Genomic DNA, 19,233 nt, shown 5'->3' on the forward strand with positions numbered 1-19,233 from the left:
AGGGTAGCCACGCCTGAAACTTTGCTGTGGTATTTCTCACCTGGAAACTTTCCCCCAAAGTTTTACTGTGTTTAACTATCTGAAAAACAAACTGCTTAGCATCAGGCTCCAGAAGTTTTTGAACCAGTACCAGTTAAGTTGTGCTGACCCGAGTTTCATTTTCACCTTACCCAAATTGTTCCCCTGCCACCCGTGATGCTTGCAGGGACCCGCACAATGGGAAAAGCATGAAGTAGTAGTCTCTTGCAAGCCTTCTGATTTCCTAACTCTGTGATCAATGTGAGAATAAACATGTCCAAACCAATTTACATTGACTGGCACATTTCTGATCCTCCCCTTCCACAGAATTCTAAAATCAGCCTACACAGCTACTTCAAGGATGAGTCAAAACTCTTTAAGTTGTAAGAAAATGGATCACAGTTAATCTTACCTGATAATCTGCCGCTCTTGACAGCTGCTGGTTCGCCTGTTGAACGTGTACCTCTGCACTTTCTACATTGGCTTCTATGCTGTCTTTAAAATAAAATGCACACACAGATAGAACTGTTGAACACAAACTGATGTGACAATAATAAACCACCAAATTTCATTCAGCAGACATTTAAGAAAAAGACATAATCCAACCAATATACAAATGCATAAACAATGACCTTAATCATCTTCTCTAGCTCTACTGGACCCAACAAAAGTACTGCCATTTTGCAAATATCAGATCAGCACAGCAGAAGTTCCTGTTGGTTACTAAACCTAGAGCTTGTACTATCTCAAGACCAATGTGCAAAACAGATCAACCCTCTTTTCCCCAGGCCCAAAGATTTTCGTCATCACATAGGAAAAAAGCTACCTCAGCTTCCCAAAGAGCAGTCCCCTCAGGACCAAGGAAGGATCTAAACACTAGAGTTCAGTCCTTTGAATATTTATTTATTCGAACTGCCCTACTAGTTCTTAGTGTTCCTCAGCTTTGTATTTGATTGCAACCCACCTCAAATCATTCTCCTAAACACAATGCTCTACCTACTTTGCATAGTACAGGGGTCAACTCCATAGCAAGACTCTGATAACTCTAATTTATTCTGTTTTCATTAACCTGACAGCAGTGAAGTGTAGTTCCCACCCACAGGCCTTCATTGGACGGCACCCTCCTTTCTGCTTTATTCTAACCTCAGGGTGGAACAGAGACTGACTTGTGGACTGGAGGCTCTTGCTCCTCCCTACTGACTCTCAGTTTTAAAGGTCATTGTGTCATATTCTTCAGCCCTCCATGGCAGCAGACACTCAGAGCTCTCATAGCTTCTTCAGTTCTTGACTATCTTGACCCTTGACTCAGGGATGTTCTTTCCCATCTTTCTCCAAGTGTCACAGCTGGTTACTGCATTATTCAATGCTGAGCCCTTTTAACCAATACCCTGGTCTCTTTATAAACCGACCACTTACTCTGTGTGTCCGTGTCCATGTGTCTACATATCTGGTGTGCACATACTTGTGCACATGGGTGTGGAGGCCATAGGTTGACTTCCAGTATCTTCCTCAGATGTCTTTCTCATGACTTTTTGAGACTGAGCCTCTCAGTGAATCCAGAGCTCATTAATTCAGCAAGAATAACTGGTCAGGGAGCTCTAGGGATGCCCTTGTTTCTGCCTCTTTAGTCCTAAGATTAGGACAAGGGTAGCAGGTGCCCACATTTTACTCAATCTTTTCATATAGGTGCTAGGAATCTGAACTCAGGTCGTCAAGGTTTGAGAACCAAGCTATTTTACCAACTGAGCCATCACTCCAGCCTTACCATACTGTGTGTGTGTGTGTGTGTGAGTGAGTGCACACGCGTGCATGCTGTATGTGCATATGTGTATTTGTGTACATGCATCTGTGTGTACAGAGGCCGAAGAAGGACGTCTGGTGTCCCGCTCTATCAGTCCCCACCTTGTTTCTTGGAGAGAGGGTCTCTCACTGAACCGGAAGTTTACAGGGAGCAAACCTCAAAGATCTTGCTTTTGTGCTTCACTGTTCTAGGATTAGGAACATGTGCTGCTACAGCAGGCTTTCTCTCCTGTGAACTCTCATTTCAGACCCCCTGTGCCTGCACAAGAGCTCGTACCCATTGGACTCTTCCTCCAGCTCCCACACTTACTTTTAAACAACCTTGTCTGTTACCCCACCCACCCACCCACCCATTTCCATGGTTACATTCCAAACCTTAAAGCTTTAATGCCAAGGGTCTCGGTACCCTATCATCTAAATGAGCTACACTAGTCTATAAAAAACTATCTGGTAGTTGGTCAGACTAATGACCAGGCAAATAGCTAACTATTTCCCATAAATCAAGACAATATATGCAACTACAAATATCATGAGTTCCCCTAGTCCTCAGCATGATGAGCACCGGACGTGGATAAAAAGAAAACTGAGGCCCTGGAAGTAGGCTAGGGAACCACACAGGCCTCAGGGACTCGGCAGCAGGAGGTTCTGATTGAGCTCCTAGCTTCTGAAGAGAGTGAAGTTTGCTTCAATCAGTAGGATCGCAAACGCAGGCAAGGGCAGCAAACCGTGGAGACTATGGTTTTGATTTCAGAGGAGCCCAAAGGGACAAAAAGGAAGTGGTTTCTTGCTTGAGAAAGCTGCTGCGGGTGAACTCGGGTAACTTGTTCCCACCTCACAGTCCACACCAGCAGGACTTACCAATCACATCTCCTTGCTCATGAATCATCATTCCCAAGTCTTTAAATATTTCATTAATGTCCATAATATCAGCCTGAGACATAAAAATCATGCATTATTATACATTATTAGAAATTTAGTCCCCACTCCCACAAACGAGAAAATCCAAAGAAAAAGAAAGGAAGAAATTATCCTTATTCATACATATATAATATGTATTTAGAATCAATATATAAACTTTGGGAGCATTAGAAAATACACTACTCTAAGCAGCCCTAACAAAAGAGCTCCTGGGTGGTCACCAGTTGTCCAAAGTAAATCTGCGGCACTTGCTGTATCAAGTAAGGTAGGATGGAAATTAAGGACCTATAACGGAAGAAGGTCATGGGGTACTAAGTCCAACCTGATAAGCTTTCTTGTTAAATGAAATATTTTTTAAAGAATATTGATACTCATATTTCAATAAAAAATCACCCATCAAATTGACAATTTCAATGAATAGAACATTATGTATAAATGTAAAGTCCTACATTAATAAATTTGAATACCCAACAGACGACAGTGAAATTAGAAATGTCACTAATGGGTAAACAAACTATAAATTTATTGGCTAAAGAAACTAAAGCTTTACTTTTCTTCAATAGATACCTATTTCTTTGTTCCAATTACAGACTCTCTTTATTTAAGTGTGTAAGGATTTTGCACACCTATCGTGGCCTTAGTTTCCCCATCTGTAAAGGGCTAGTGATAATGACATAGTTAGCAAGTGTAAGGAACTTTTATGAGGACAGAATGAGAAAATTAACAGTTATCACAGTGCCTTGGCACACGGAAGACCTTCAGTGAACTGTGGCCATTGGTAACTAGTATTAGCCCACTTTTGGGGGGCTGGATCAGTTCCACAAGAAGTACAACTTCAGAAATCATCTCTGATACAACAGACACCCTAACACAGTTCTTTCCGTGCTGCTGTAGACATCTTACTCATGGAGGGATGGTGTGTGTGTGGTGACGGATGTCAGTTTCCCCGAGTCCCTGGACAGATGCTTACTTCTAGAACGGTGTTTTCTCAATGTGAAGGAGAGCTGTGAATGATTTAACAATGTGAAAGCAATATGGTCTCTTGCCCTAGCACTAACAGCATGAGTTCTGAAACAGGAATTATTCCAAATGCTATACTAGAAATTTCACCAAACTGACGGATGTTCTTAGCGTTTTCTTCCCTGGCTTCATCCAGGTCTGTGAAAATGCTCAGAGACAGAGGAGCAGCTGGGTAAGGCTGTGAGGCTTACTTCCAGCTGCCTGATTGAAGACTCTCTCTCATGAATAAGGCGGAGGTCATCCTCTGTAATTTCTTCATCTTGGATCTGCACTTGAGGCTGTGTTTGGCTAGAAAGAAAGGAAGAAAGAAAGAAAGGAAGGAAGGAGGGAAGGAAGGAAGGAAGGAAGGAAGGAAAGAAAGAAAGAAAGAAAAAGAAAGAAAGAAGACAAATTATTCACTAAACAGGACATTTTCATCCTCAAGACCAGAATATAGCTCATTTTAAAAAGTGTTGAAATAAGTTAGGCATTGTGGTACATGCCTGTAATCCCAGCATGCAACAGGTTAAGGTAAACAGATCTGGAATTGAAGGTCAGTCCTAGCTACACAGTGAATCCCAGCCTAGCTACACAGTGAGATCCTGTCTCCAAAAAAAAAAAACTCAATAAATAAACAAAAACTTCCAAGTATAAATAGATATTTATTCAAATTTTATTCCATTTTCATTATTGTAATATTAACTGGGTGTGTCATTCCAGCCCTCTAACACCCCTATATCCAAGAAGTCTGGGATGAGTGGAAGCCCCTGGCTTGGCAGTTGCCCTGGCTTGGACTCCAACTCCCAGCCTGCCAAGCGGTGACCCCTCCCTGGGGAAGGTCAGGACCACTCCCCAGGCTCTTTAGGCTTGAACTGGAAAGAACGCGTGGTTTATGGGTTTGTGTAGATCCCCTTCTGTATCTCTCTCCCTTGCCAAGCTCTCCTGGCCACCAAGAGTGCAACATTGATTAAACATGGGCATTTGATGTGTTTTAATCTGGTCTGATTGGATGTCTGCACTGGCAGAGCAGCCTGTCTTAAGATTTTTCCTAACAATTATACTGATGATTTAGTCATATATAGGTTTAGAATCACTTAAGTGTCAAAAATTATACTTGGCAGCTTGACATAAGAATATTTTATTCTTAAAAGTAAATAAATAAGTTTATCTGGGTGATCTATTTACACATTATATAATACCTTATAATTATTTAATTTTTCCAAAATTTACTATTTTTTATATATAATAAGCTATTTATGCTATAATACAATAAAAGTTCTCATTCTGCTTCATGGACTATAATATATAAAAGTTGAAAAATTATATGTTGATTTATAATTTTTTTTATTTCTTACCTTTCCCAGGACACAAGATTCTTTTCTTTTGAGCTATCTTCAGGAAAACCACCCTGAATAATTTAGTTAGGAGAAGGAAAGAAAGCAAGAATAAGGACAAGTAAACACTTAAATTTTCCTTAAGATGACTAATCTGTATTTTAGATGGGTATGTATTCATATGTGCATGCACACATATGGGTGTGTGTACGTGTGTGTGCACACATATGGCTGTTTGTGCATGCATATGCATGTGTGCATGTGTGTATATATATGGTGTGTGCACAAATGGGTGTGTGCATACATGCGTGCATATGCATGTGTGTGTGCACATATAGGTGTGTGTATACATACATGTATGTGCCTGTATGTGCATACATATGGGTGTGTGCATGTGCAATAGGAGCAGGGAACAACAAGTTCTTGTTCTAATTTTCTAGGTCAACTGCTTAAGTAATGACAAAATAATATATTAAACTGACAAGGAAGGAATTCACTACAAGGACAAAATAATAAATATAATTTAGCTAATACTAAATTAATGACTTAATGTCATTGTGAAACCTCTACATTAAAGAGTGAAACGTCAACTAATGGTGGATCCTGTGAGAATTTAAGACTAAATTAACTCAAAAGTTCACTTCAGATAGCCTTTCCAGGCTCATATCCATTCTCAGAATTCCTTGGCATATGTGTTACGTTCATCACCGCGCCCTGGCACACACCCAGGCACCAAACTGACTTGCCATGAAAAGACCGCCTAGACTTGACATCTAACCATTGATAAAAAAAAAAAAAAAATGTTTTCCATTTTTATGTAGTCTACACTCTGCCAATGCTCCACAAGAAGTAACTACAACAATACACAACACTATTCTCCTTAAAACCCAGGAGAGATTCCTTAAAACAGTCCCAGACTAAGCAGCGTCACAGACACCAGGACACTGCAAAGGCCACGCCTTTACCACGGCAGCCCAGTACTCACCGATACTCTGGAGCTGGCTCTCACTCGAGCCACAAACTCTTTCTCTCTCTCAGCAGCTTGCCTCTGGGCCTTCTGAAAGTTTGTCAGAGATGTTGTGAATTCCGCCACTAACCGGTCCTTCTGGATCTTTCTTTGACGCTAGAGGGAAGGGAGAAAGAAACAGCCTGCTGAAACAAACTGAGAAGCTCCCTAGCATTTACAGAAGCCTCTTCACTACTCTGGCTCTTCAGGTGATTCTGAAGTTGTCAGTCAGTCTCCAGTTACAGACACTATCTGATGGACTCTCGGGCACCTTTCTAACGCGTGCAAACACTTGCACTTTTATCTTGAGGCAAAAGGCCTGCCCTGCAGGCTTTCTCACCTTAGACTTTCATAGTGGCTGATGAGGGGGTCATGTTCTTAAGGCTAATTTTGGGTAATCCTCCTTTTAGGCAAATAAAACCTATACCCTTATATATACAATAACTTGCAGTAAGTAAGCAAGGAGCTAACTGTCCCCTCAGGCACATCTTAAGTGTGTACATGCTGAGGGTGTGTGTGTGGCAAGAGCCCTGCAAAGCCAGGAAGCAATTAAATAGGAGGCATTTTCTCAGCAAGCAGTTAATTATGGGCCAGAGCAGCTACATGGAAATAATTTCTGCTTTATGCAACCACATGATACTACCTGAACAACTAAATACAGTTTTGTGTTCTGGTAACTAATCTCAAATACCATTTTTTTGGTTGCCTAACTTCCTTTGTAGTATCACCGTTCAAAGATCCGACCATGCACTTAATTTCTTTTACATTCAGTACATCAAAACACGGGTCTGGAAGCCTGGTACCTGTTCACTGGGGGTGGTGGGCAGGGATCCAAACTCCTTAATGTACTTATCTGTTTCCTTCGCAAGCTGGTTGGTATACTGCTGCTTCTGCTGCCTAAAGTGAGATGAGAAAAAGAGAAACGGAAGGCACACACATTATAGCCAGAGAAAATCTCTGCCACATGTATTAGCCATAGTAAATGGTTGTAGAAAAACTAGTTTTTTTTTGTCAAAGTATTTATAGTTTCAAACTATAAACTGTAAAAGTACTCATAGTTTTCTGAACGGGCTGTCAATTTCTTCTTTCAAACCATATCTTTAGGTTCTATTTTTTTTTGTCAAATACTATGACATAGAAGAGTCTTCATTCACCCAGAGTAACCATTACTAAAGAAATACCATTACTAAAGAATAAAGAAAAACCATTTCTTTTAGTAACCATGCTAAAAGAAATAAATAATAATTGCAATTACCTATAAGTGAAATCATTAGGTATGAATAAAAATGCCTCCAGTAAGAAGGGCGTGTAGTCAGGACGCTGATGGCTATCGGTTCTTTATATTTGAGACACTGAATATGTGTACAGCTCTTATCTGTGTCTCCCCTGGGAGAGCATCTAAAGAAGAAAGATTTTTTTGTGCATTGCCTAGGTGTGAGATATATCTTGCATGTTTTATTTCTTTGTGTGAACACTTATGTTCCACAGACACAAAGGTGGAGGAGAAGCGGCGATAGTACAAATTTACTAAGTTAAACTTGATGCGGAAAACCTAACAGGGCTTCCTTATAAACAGAAGTGGATATAAGGAAAGGGATAAATTACACCTATGCCTGCATCTTCCTATGTATCTTATGGAGGGAAAAGTACAAATTTTAATGGGAAGACTTGATATTCAACAATATAATCTTTCATTAAAGGGGTGCTTAGAAATGACACCAGGGCCTTCCTTGTACATTCCTTAAGTTACACATGGAATAAGAAGATGCTCAGAGGCAGATGGCTGCACAGAGCTGGAGAGGAAGAATAGTAACAGCTCCCAGCTGTAGACACCAATCGCCCTTGCTTAGACATACTTCTCTATGTCTCTGGAACAGGAGAGTCAAAGTTCTCAAAAGGCAACCTCTATGATCATGTCTATGGACTCAGAATTTCCACTGTTAAGTCCGCCAAAATAATATGACTATTTAGTATGTATCTCCACTGCATTTCATGTCAATGAGTGATGGTGTATCAGCTATGATTCACCCCAACATCTATTCTATTGTAGAAAAAAAATATAAACTACGGACAGCTACAAATACTTCAAATGGAACCTTTTGAAAAACATGAGTTTCTAGTATATATCTTCTCATATCTTCTTGGTACTTTTATTCTAGCTAATTGTTGTATGGAGATGATGCTGTGTGTGTATATGTATCTGTGTGTGTACATATATATGTGCATGTGTGTTTGTGTATGTATGCATGTTTGTGAGTGTACTTGTGTGTATGTGTTTGTGTGTCTGGATGTGTATGTCTGTGTCTCTGTGTGTTTGTATCACATATAATCTGAAGCTATTAAAGTGCTGAGGATTTAAGGGGTTCTGAAAAATATTGGGCAAGATCAAGGCCCTGAAACAGAGATTTTTCTATGAGAAAACTAGAAATGGTTCTAGATGTGTACATCACTCACATTTCACAAAGTGCAGATGAGAAAGGATGAAGAACACTATAAAATCTATAAAACACACCAGGTAGCATTATTATTCCTCTACCGGCATATTTACTGAAACATATGTAGTGTGTGTGTGTGTGTGTGTGTGTGTGTTTAAGTCTTGAGACCGAGCCTCACTGTATAGCCCAAGCTGGTCTGGAACTTACTCTGTAGCCCAGGCGGGCTTTAACGTCTCAGCAATCCTCCTGTCTTATTAATTTTCCATAACTTTTTCCAATAAAAAGCCATACGAAAACAGGTTCTCTTTTTTTCTGTCTTAAAACAAGCACAAACAAAACCAACAAGCTGGCAGTGGTGATGCACACCTTTAACCCCAGCACTCCAGAGGCAGAGGTAGAGATCACTGTGAGTTCCAGGACACCCAGTGTAGCTACACAGAGGAGCCCTGTCTTAAAAGACCAAAAAAAGCAAAAAACAAACAAACAAAACAAAACAAAACTTACAGCTGTTGCCTCAATTCTGGTGAATCTTGAGGTGTTCCAAGTTGATTCAGAGTCCTTTGTATGTCCACAGCTATCATAATAGAAAATTAATGAACAATTGTTATAAAATTACAGTCACAGAAAATATTACATTAGAAGCAATTGTGCAATTAAATGATGAAAAGAAAGAAAAACAAAGGCATAGTGATAGATAATAATAATCAAAAACAGAAAAAGTGACTGGTTTATTTCTGTCTAATCAGTAACAGCACAGACTGATTTCCCAAGGGAAAACTGAGTGGGAACACTGACGTGAGAAACTGTGCTCAAGACCCCAAATGGCAGTCCCTTTTTTGTGCTACAAAGACTGCACTGAGAGGAGTACATGTGAGTTTTACTCGAATCTAGCATAAAAATTACAGGATAATTAATGTGGCAATGACATGCTTTATTTTAATATAAAGTGAGTATTACAGCTTTAAATGGGAAATACATAACAAAATTACAAACGATTCCAGTCATCTGTCTAACAATTGATATAGGTAAGAGTAACTAAGGAATGCTAAAACCACAAGTGGTCTCAGCCATCCCTGGGAAATGATATTAAAGAGATAACCTTTCCATTGATAAATTCATTGCTGAAAACACAAGCTCAATGTCGGCATCAACATGGGACAAAATGGCACCGTGAACCATGTGACAGAATGTGATGAGAGAGAGTCACAACAGTCCTTACATAGTTATTAATTTTGCCAAAATGTTTAACTCAAGTCTAACCATGAGAAACAAATCATACCAATCTAGCCTATTTGTTAATCTATAAAGCAGCTGGTCTGGACTTAAAATATCAAAGACGCAGGAATTGTGTGTGTGACAGAACCTATCACAGCCAGTAGTGTGTGACCCAAAGATCTAGGTTTCCAGACATTTGTGGCCACTACATTCTTCCCTGTCTTACTCCTGTGAAGATTAAAGATACAGACATTCCTGGAAGTATGTGAAGTGAAAGCCTACTGTATAAAGGAGAATTCAGAAAAGTTAGAAATTAAGGAAAAGTGAGAGAAAGTTCCGAGAGAGGAAAGAATTTCGATGAGAGGAAAAAGCCTTTGAATTCCTTGTCTAGAGTTTTTACACAGTTTTGGCAGAAACTGGACAAAGGTGAGGTTGTCCTTAAGCTTGGTTACTTCTCAACAGCCAAAACAATGGGGGCCCTGGACTCTGCATGTCACCTGGCCTACCAGATTGATCACCATGCCCTGTTCATGGGCTACCTACTAAGTTTAGGGATGTTGAAGCCCCTTTGTCCATTTCTGACATGTGCTTTCTTAGCTGGTAACGCTGACTGTCTGCAAGCTGTTAGTCCTGGCCAATGTTGCCATGACTGATCTTGCAGGTGTCTTGGATCACACATTTACATGATCAACTTGTAGCTTTACCATGGCAGAGACCTAACTATATCCCAGCCACCAAGCTCAGTCCTTCCTGACCACCTCCTACTTAGCTCTTTGTCTATGGGGAGTCGGGAATGGTCTCACAGGTAGAAGCCTATTGTTCAAAGCCATCCTAACCCACAGTTTTGTCTGTCATAAATAGCTGCATTAGGATCAAGGATGTGCAAAAGGAGAACAGTGCTTTCTGTGTGCTCCCCTAAAGTGTTCACGGGGCCAGCTGGCCCCCTTAACTGGTTGAGAATCCTGTTTTAACTATTTGCCTCCTGCCCTATCCTTTCTCTCCACTGTTAGATGCAGGGTGTGCTGGATACAGGTTACACTTAAGACTCTGGTCCACAATCTGAGGAATTCAGGTCTACTGGAGAGAAGGAATGTTCAACTAGAGATCACTCACTAGGGCCTGCACTGGGCATATGGACAGAACAGGTCTTACTTCGGTGCCCCTGTGGAAAGAATAAAGAAGATCCAGCCTATGAAAAGCAGAGGCAGTATGCCACATAAGAACTTTTCTTCTTTATATGGCTTACATTGGGGGTTTTGTTTGTTTTGGAAATCGTACTTATTGTGGGAAACAAAAAGGATGAGGCATAACGGAGACTTACATCTGGTCTAACACTCAAAAGTCTTATGATAGTGTTTACTTTTCAGTTTGGTGCATCATGATCAATAAAAATTAGCATCAGAGAACTAATCTTTGAGGAGAAAAAATCCTAACTGTTAAAAGTAACAAACTGTTTGGAGACTTTTTTAGAGGAGCCTCGTCAGATGAGTTTGAGGGGAGTTCTGGTGGCTACCACAGACGGAAAAGACCAGAATCTTGTAGTGACAGTTAGAGCAAAAGGCTTTACGCACAAATTCCTTACAAATCAAATGCCTTGATGAAAAATCCCCTTCAAATCTGAAGTAATTAAGAACCATGCTATTGTCTTAGAGGATGTATTCAAATGAGTGCACGGATGAAGGCTAAGGGAAGACACAGGACACTCACACAGCATCCACCCCAGAGAAGGAAAGAAGAGTATCATGAAGACCGAAATAAAAGATAAAGAAACAGATGCTACAAAAACTGAGTCGAACAAGGACCTAAAAGATCTGTGTTCTTCTGGAGGACAATCCCCAAAGCATCAATGGGGTGGCATCTCTATTACTTGGAGTAGGAAATAGAAAAGTAACCTCTAGTTGGGAGACTTAGCTATCTAATTCCGTACTAAGATGCAGAGTGAAATGGACAGATCACCTACTATACATCACAAGTAGAAAGGAAGCTCTTTTTAGACAAGGACTAGAACTATGTTTTATCCATTTCTGTATTTACAGGATTGACCATACTACTGATACTTGACGAATATTTTTATAGCATAAATACAAAAAGTACTGGATAGATTAAATTTTATACACGAAACTACATGCATCTAAACATATAACAAAACCTAAATCTAAAGCATACAACAAAAGTAGAAGGTGAGTCTAAAATCGCTAAGTGCTCAATTGTAATTAATTCACTCAATTCTGTAATGACTGGCCAGACACTGTGGGAGGCTCTGGATATGAACAGCAATTCTGTGGAGTCTTTTGACTCAAGTAGGTGTATACTTGAAAATCAACTAAATCATCAAACACTGGATAAGGTCTACGAAAACATACATCTGAAATTACCAAATATATATATATATGTGTGTGTGTGTGTGTGTGTGTGTGTGTGTGTGTATATATATATATATATATATATATATATATGGGGAGAGAGAGAGAGAGAGAGACTCAATCTCATTTTAGAAAGACACTGATAGCCATAGAGAATAACTGATGTCCAAGAAACTATATCTAATTTGGTAAAGGAGCTGGGATTAAGAGAGTGATTTCCTGGTTTTCGAGGTGGTATTTTTCCAGCGTGACAGAACTACCAACAAGGTCATGTCCAAGTTTGAGTGTTCGGTCACCATGAAGGAGACAAACGTCAAGTGCGTGTAACATGAGGAAGCAATAGGAATGAGTCAAGTGGAGGATGTGTGTACCCAGCACCCTGCGTGAGTTCCACACACCACAAGTCAAGTGGAGGATGTGTGTACCCAGCACCCTGCGTGAGTTCCACGCACCACAAGGGGATAGCAAGACCCACTGGATACAGATGGAGCCAGCCTGCTTTGTTTCCTGTGGTGCTATGAACTAAGAAAGCACTGGGTCGTCATTTTACACACCACTAGCACTAGCACTATCCCGTGTCAAGGCCATCAGATGCCCCATGAGCTTGGGATCTGGTTTTGTGCAGTTCCCAAGCTAAGAAGGCTATTAAATATAAAGAGTAAACACAAACAACAAAATGAAGAATGGGTAGAAAATTGTACAATGACTGCAAGAGTCTAAAATATTTACTATTTGATGCTTTAATAGCAAAGCTGACATCCCGCTCTGATTATTAAATATTAACTAAATTTTGTATTCACAAGCTCCACTCAGTACTGAGTGTTCTAAGAACTCCTTATGTTACTAAGTCTATTTGGCATAAATACTTAACAATATGGCAAACTTTCCACAAAGGGCGCCTAGGCATCAAGCTGAATCCCTGTAATTTTCCCGAAAGTGTGTGTTGCTAATGCTTGGGAGGCGCAGGCTGGGGCAGGTTATTCTTCTCCACTATGTTAATTTAGAAGCTGGATTACAGTTACTCTGCACTGCTAATGAACCTCGTTGCAGAAGACCCCGTGGCTTGCACAGATGTTTTTCTCTTGCAGAGGAAAGGGGATAGCTGGCTTCGGCCCAGCTCAGCTGCCCTGGGAGCATGAAGATGTTGGAGGGAAAATGTACGAGCAGAGAAAGGGCAAGATGACGCTAGGCTGAGGGCCAGCGGGCTAGAGAGCTGAGCAAAAACCCATAATCCTCTCCATCTCTGTATGGTTCCTTTCAGTTTATGGTCTAGGGGTGTTCTGAGTTTACAGGACAGTCATGATCCATTTCAATTGTTATAAATTCAATTAAAGTAAACACGGTGCATAAACACTAAGGAATACTTTTCAAATTACTAAAGGAAGTCTACATTATTGTAGAATACAAAATGCAAATCAAGACTTCTAGAATGAAATAAGGAAATCACTTCTGCCGCTGTCTGCCATTTTGCACCATTTGTACAAACATTCTACATTTTTCATAACAGAAATATTACATCATATCCAACAAACCCACCCAAAAGTGCTTTATTGTTTCATCAAAACCAAGCAGTTCCTACCCTCTCTTCCTGTTAAGCACGTGTGGGTGTGCTGCCCTCTAGTGGACTAGGGCTTAAATTCTTCATAACAAAGTGGATGCAGGTGGGGTTAAGTGGATTTGCAGCCTGGGCAATGTGGAGCTCTGGTAAATGTTTGACAAGTAAGGATAACAGGCTGTTGGGGACTACAGATCCTGCTCTAACCCACACAGAGCACCTCGAATAACCCCAAACAGCCAAGGGCAGAATGTACCGTCACTGTTAACAGAAAACATCTCTATCACTGAATCCAGGATGACACAGTTGCAACAAGAAGCAAAATGGCTGGTGCAACCCTGGTGTGACCCTGATGCTCCCCAGAGACAGATGAGTCCGCCCGCACCTACCAGGAAAGGCCACCTGCAAGGGCATCTGAGTCAGCCTGGCTTGGAAATGTGATTCCACTTCCTGCTGCTGACTCTGGGCATTGACTGCATCGCTCCAGCCACAGCTGCTTAGCACTCTCAGCACAGAAACCACCCAATCCCCAGGTGTCATTCACTTTGACTGAAAACAAGGCGGAGGGAGAAGCAGCCTGTACTGGAGACAGCCAGAGCCAGCCTGGGGGGTGGGGGGGAGAGCCCTACCGGAAGCAAGCCATGGTCTTGAGTCAGAAGCAAAAAGTAAGAATATCCTTGCTAACCATTGCGACTCATGCTTGAGGGCAATTCGGTAGCTCTAATGTCTTGGTTAGTTTTATGTCAACTCGATACAAGCTAAAATGATTAGGAGGAGAGACTCTCAATTAAGAAAACGCCTCCATGAGATCAAGCTGTACATTTTTAAAAGCAGGGTTTAATGTGAGAGGCCCCAGCCCATTGTGTGCGGGGCCAACTCTGCACTGGTGGTCCTGGTTTCTATAAGAAAGCAGGCTGAGAAAGCCATGAGGAGCAAGCCAGTAAGCAGCACCCCTCCATGATCACTGCATCAGCTCCTGCCTCCAGGTTCCCATGTGGTCCGAGCTCCTACCTTGGCTTCCCTCAATGGACTGGGATTCGGAATAAACCAAAAAGGTCCTTTCCTCCCCAAATTGTTTTTGATGGTGGCATTCCATCACAGCAAGAGCCCCCTAAACTACAACAAATAACCTACAATATACTGCCAAACTTACTGGAAACATAAAGACAGCAACCGGAACATATGAGTTATATCCCTTTTTGCTTTTTTTATTAAGAATTTTTAATACAATATTTTCTCATTTTACATAGCCATCCCTGTTCACACTCCCTCCCTTCCTCCAGTTCCACCCTTCCCTCCACCCCAACCTCCCCCATCCACTCCTAGAAAGGGTAAGGCTTCCCATGGGGAGCTAGCAAAGTCTGACACTTCACTTTGAGGCAAGACCAAGGCTCTCCTCCCTATATCTAGGCTAAGCAAGGCATCCCTCCAAGAGAATGTACTCCTAGACGCCAGTTCAAACACTAGGCATAAATCCTGGTCCCACTGTCAATGGCTCCACAGACTACCCAAGCCTCACAACTGTCCCCCACATTCAGTGGGCCTAGTTTGGTCCTAGGCAGGTTGGCCTGCTATCAGTCCAGAGCCAGTGAACTCTCACTAGCTCAGGTCAGCTGTTTCCCAGAGAACACACACAGTGGCTGCTGAAAACTCAGTGACCTCTTTTCAAAGTGCTTTATCTCTTGTCCTGTCTTGTGACTTCATAGAAAGGAACTAATCGTCTAGCTGGGCAAACCAAACCATGGTGGCCATTTTCTAGTAGGGAGGAAAGAAAGCCTCTGCCTCCAGAGGCTCAGTTCCTAGTTTCTGGCCCACTGCTGCCCAGCTCAGCATCCCTGCAGACATACCACCCTTCACCCTTTACCCTTCGTCTGTAAAGCAATCTCAGGTCTAGAATGTGTCTAGTTTCCTTATCAGCTCCTCACCCCAGGCAGAAAGGCACATAAGTCACCCAGGTATCATATACCGGGAGTTTACTGCTATGCTGGATTAATGGAGAGTGATTCTGTGGGTCTGGATCTTAATAATAAAGCTCAAAGCAAGTGGGCTTTGTTTGCTTGTTTCTGCTGGCTTTGTTTGCTTGTTTAACCGGATTTCTAGATGAGCAGACACAACAGGCTGGACCTCTTGACAAGGATATTCTGCATTCCTGTTTTCACACATGCACTGCTGAGATGCTCTGACCTTGGGTAAGTTGCTGAGTTGCTTGGTGAGATCCTGGTGCTGCAGAATGGAACTGGGGAGGAGGCCAACAGAGGAGGACTGGGCTGTGGGGATGTTCTGCACCTTGCAGTAATCCAGCATCTCGGCACATGATGCTTGTGACATCCCCGGCTTCCTTCTCTCACACAGGAGGGAGCCCAGCCACTCCGTCTGAAAGCGGCAGCAGAGGACCAGCTATGTCACCCCTCACCTCAAGCACATACGGCGATGATTTCTGAACTCGTACCTCTGTCCCAGTGGCTGAGCTCTGCTCACTGCCAAGATACCACTCAGGTGTATCTCAGTTACCGAAGACTGAGATACAGTCTTCTTCTTTAGGACTGCTTCTTTAGGACTGCAGCAGAAGCTTGATTCCGAATCCTTTCCTGCCTTCCCTCCTCCTATTCAGATGCACAGATTAGATGCAAACGGTAGGGTAGGGAATCCCCATGAATTATATTTTTAGAAAAATTAAAATAAACTTAAGACTGGATAAACACAGGCCAAAGGAAGAGAAATAAACAGATACTGGGCAGGTAACAACATGGATGGGCAGGGACCACAGCGAATGCTGAGTCAGGTGAAGGAGCAAGAGCTGCTGTCACTCACAGATGCTCAGAGTGAATGAAGCATCCCTAATCCGAATTCAAAGCTCATGCTGAGTACGTGCACAGTGACACAGAAGAAAACTGTACACTATGAAATTTTTTCCTGAACAAAATCAGTATAAAAATACTGTATATAATTATCTTTAGATTACGTGACGTGTTCAAGGTATATATGGAGCATAATTAAGTGCCAACCTGAAAGAGGACGGGAGAAGAGAGAGAGAAGAAAGAGAGAGGTACCCACTCACTAGCTACTGCTGGGCAATAAAAAACTGGGCAGCCTGCCAAGGCAGGTGGGCAGAGGAGGTTAGAACTTAGACGGAAGGCTAGCTGTTCTCTAAAAGGAGAGGAACAGTTGGGAAAGAGGCGGCTGTGTAACTTGGGACACTAATATTATGGAGTGATCAAAGCTTAGGAACAACCCTCCAAAACCAAGACAATCCTGGCAGGAAAAGAAGAAAGTCATTAAACCACCCCCACCCCCTGGGCGGAGCACAGACTGGGGAAGAGGGGTCTTTGAGCAGAGAAAACTGTCATTTTCTTTTCCACATGTCAACCTCCTGACAGGAAAATCAAAGTCACCCGCATCCCGCTGTAGGATGACAAAGAGGCACTGAAACTACACGAAAGATGATCCTAAAATGTGGGAAGGAAGACCACAAGAGAACCAGAGACCTAGTTAAATAATAAGCACTAAAGAGGTTAAAACTAGAGGCATGCAGGGAAAAAAGGAAAAGAAAAGAGAAGAGAAGGCACATTCCGAAATGAAGTCTGAGTGAGTACCAGAGGAACTGATGCACAGAGAGTGCCAAAACCCATCTCCTACATCCAGGGCAGTTTTAGGCATTCTAGTATGTTGGCCACATTTGCCTCTTTTGAGAGCTGTAGCTCTTGGCTCACTCTTATCTTGCTCAGCCAGACTCCTGTCTTAATTCCTGAGGATTTCAATACACTAGTGGTTGAGCCTTCCACTGCTTCCCCAAACGATTCCACCCTTAGCGTGGCTGCATGCTCCTACGGTGTCACGTGCTGTGCCCCCCCCCCCGCACAACTCCAGCGTCATGCCTGTGCACAGGGCTCCTTCCCTCTGGCATGCTGACTCCACTGATACAACACGCATGTCATGGCCCATCTACTGTATCTGCTCACTTGCACACATCCTCTAGCCCAACCACTCTGGCACATCTGAAACCATGTTATAACCCTTGTTATAGCCATGGTAAAAGACTTTTGCAATGGCCTGTGAATCCGATCTAACGTGGTACTGGTCCTCTTCACTCCTAATACCTCAAGTGAGCTGTTATCTGAACAGACCTCTCTCTGTCTTTTCCCCATTCAAAACATCCTCACACTGCAAGATGCATTCTGCAAGTTGCTTCAATGATAAGTTCAAATATCAGCTCAACCATTAACTCCTCAGCAAGCCCACCTGGCCCCCAGGTATTGTCCTCCTAAATATAGTCCCCTGTAGCATACAGTATGGTTTTCTTATTGCTATTGTTCAAAGCACTTAATCTTTCCTTTTAACTCACATCTTTATCTTATGTCTTTTCTCACTAAACATTCACTCTACAAATGCAGACATCAGTTTTATTACTGGCAGACCTCTAGCATCCAGACTGTCCAGCACACAATAGATGCTTCATATATTGGGACATATTACACACACACATACACACACATACACTCTTAGATAATACAACAAGATCTAAACACGTAATGTTATATGAATCAGAGTGTCCTGAGACCCAACACAAACTTCCTATAACTGTATGAACTTGAGCAAGTAACTTAAGCATTCCACAGACAATTTTTCTTATCTGATAGACTTGATGGTAAAATCTGATAACAACATTTTTAAAACACATGGTACTTAATAAAAGACACAGAATATACAATGTAAAGTGTCTTAAATGTCTAGGTTAAGGGTGGAGAGCTAACTCAGTGGATAAAATGTCTGCCACACAAGCATGAGACCCTGAATTCAAATCCCTAGAAGACATGTAGAGCAAGCACAGGCACACATTTCTATATTCTCAGTGATCCCATAGCAAGTTAGAAGGCTGAGACAGGACAGTCCCCAGAAGCTCACTGGCCAGGGAGTCTGGCATCTGCAGCACACAGCAAAGCACCTTGTTCCCAGTTAGTTCCTGAGGTTGTCCTTTGATCTCTACACTATGAAACATATGCCTGTACTTACATACTTACATACAAACACACACAAACATGCATACACAAAATAAAAAAAAATAAAATACTAGGTTAAGGCATCAGATGCTATAATCTCAGCACTCTAGAGGCAGATGAATTACAAATTTAAGACCAACAGGAACCACATAGCAAGAATCACTCTCAAACAAAGAAACACAAAGAGGGCTTAGAGACCTGCCTGAAAGACAATGTAACTAAAATCGCCAGATATTTCCTGACCAACCTCCTTCTAACTCGTGCCCAGCAGCAAGGCAACATTCTGAGTCTTCCCAGTGAGCAGGCCTCAGCTGCACTGTATTAAAGGCAAAGACTTCCACATGAAGCAGTGGTTCATGACTACAAGCAAACCTTGGTTACATCTGTGGGCAGGCTCTTTGACTTCACAAGGGATGAAGACAAATTCATCTCATAGAAGTAAACGGTCATAACTCACATCACTAATTCATTGCTGGTTTCTTCAGTGATCATGATAACTATACCATAGAAGGAAGACTAGGAACCATAAATACACCAAAGCAGAACACTATGCATGTCCTATGTGGGTTCTTCCAAAGCAACTAACAGCATCA

General features: G+C 41.9%; 1 protein-coding gene across 1 annotated transcript in view; it reads right to left on the minus strand.

Annotated features, from left to right (window-relative positions):
* Stx7 (syntaxin 7) overlaps positions 1-19,233 on the minus strand; it is a 39,720-nt gene that overhangs the window by 3,504 nt on the left and 16,983 nt on the right. Inside the window, exons 3-9 of the mRNA XM_048425111.3 lie at positions 9,015-9,084; positions 6,879-6,972; positions 6,055-6,192; positions 5,091-5,143; positions 3,948-4,044; positions 2,677-2,749; positions 431-513 (exon numbers count right to left, since the gene is read on the minus strand). Of these exons, the coding sequence (XP_048281068.2) occupies positions 431-513; positions 2,677-2,749; positions 3,948-4,044; positions 5,091-5,143; positions 6,055-6,192; positions 6,879-6,972; positions 9,015-9,084 (608 nt within the window). The remainder of the gene's footprint in view (positions 1-430; positions 514-2,676; positions 2,750-3,947; positions 4,045-5,090; positions 5,144-6,054; positions 6,193-6,878; positions 6,973-9,014; positions 9,085-19,233) is intronic.

Source organism: Myodes glareolus, chromosome 1 (assembly GCF_982192425.1).
Source record: "Myodes glareolus chromosome 1, mMyoGla1.1, whole genome shotgun sequence".
Taxonomy (NCBI): Eukaryota; Metazoa; Chordata; class Mammalia; order Rodentia; family Cricetidae; genus Myodes; species Myodes glareolus.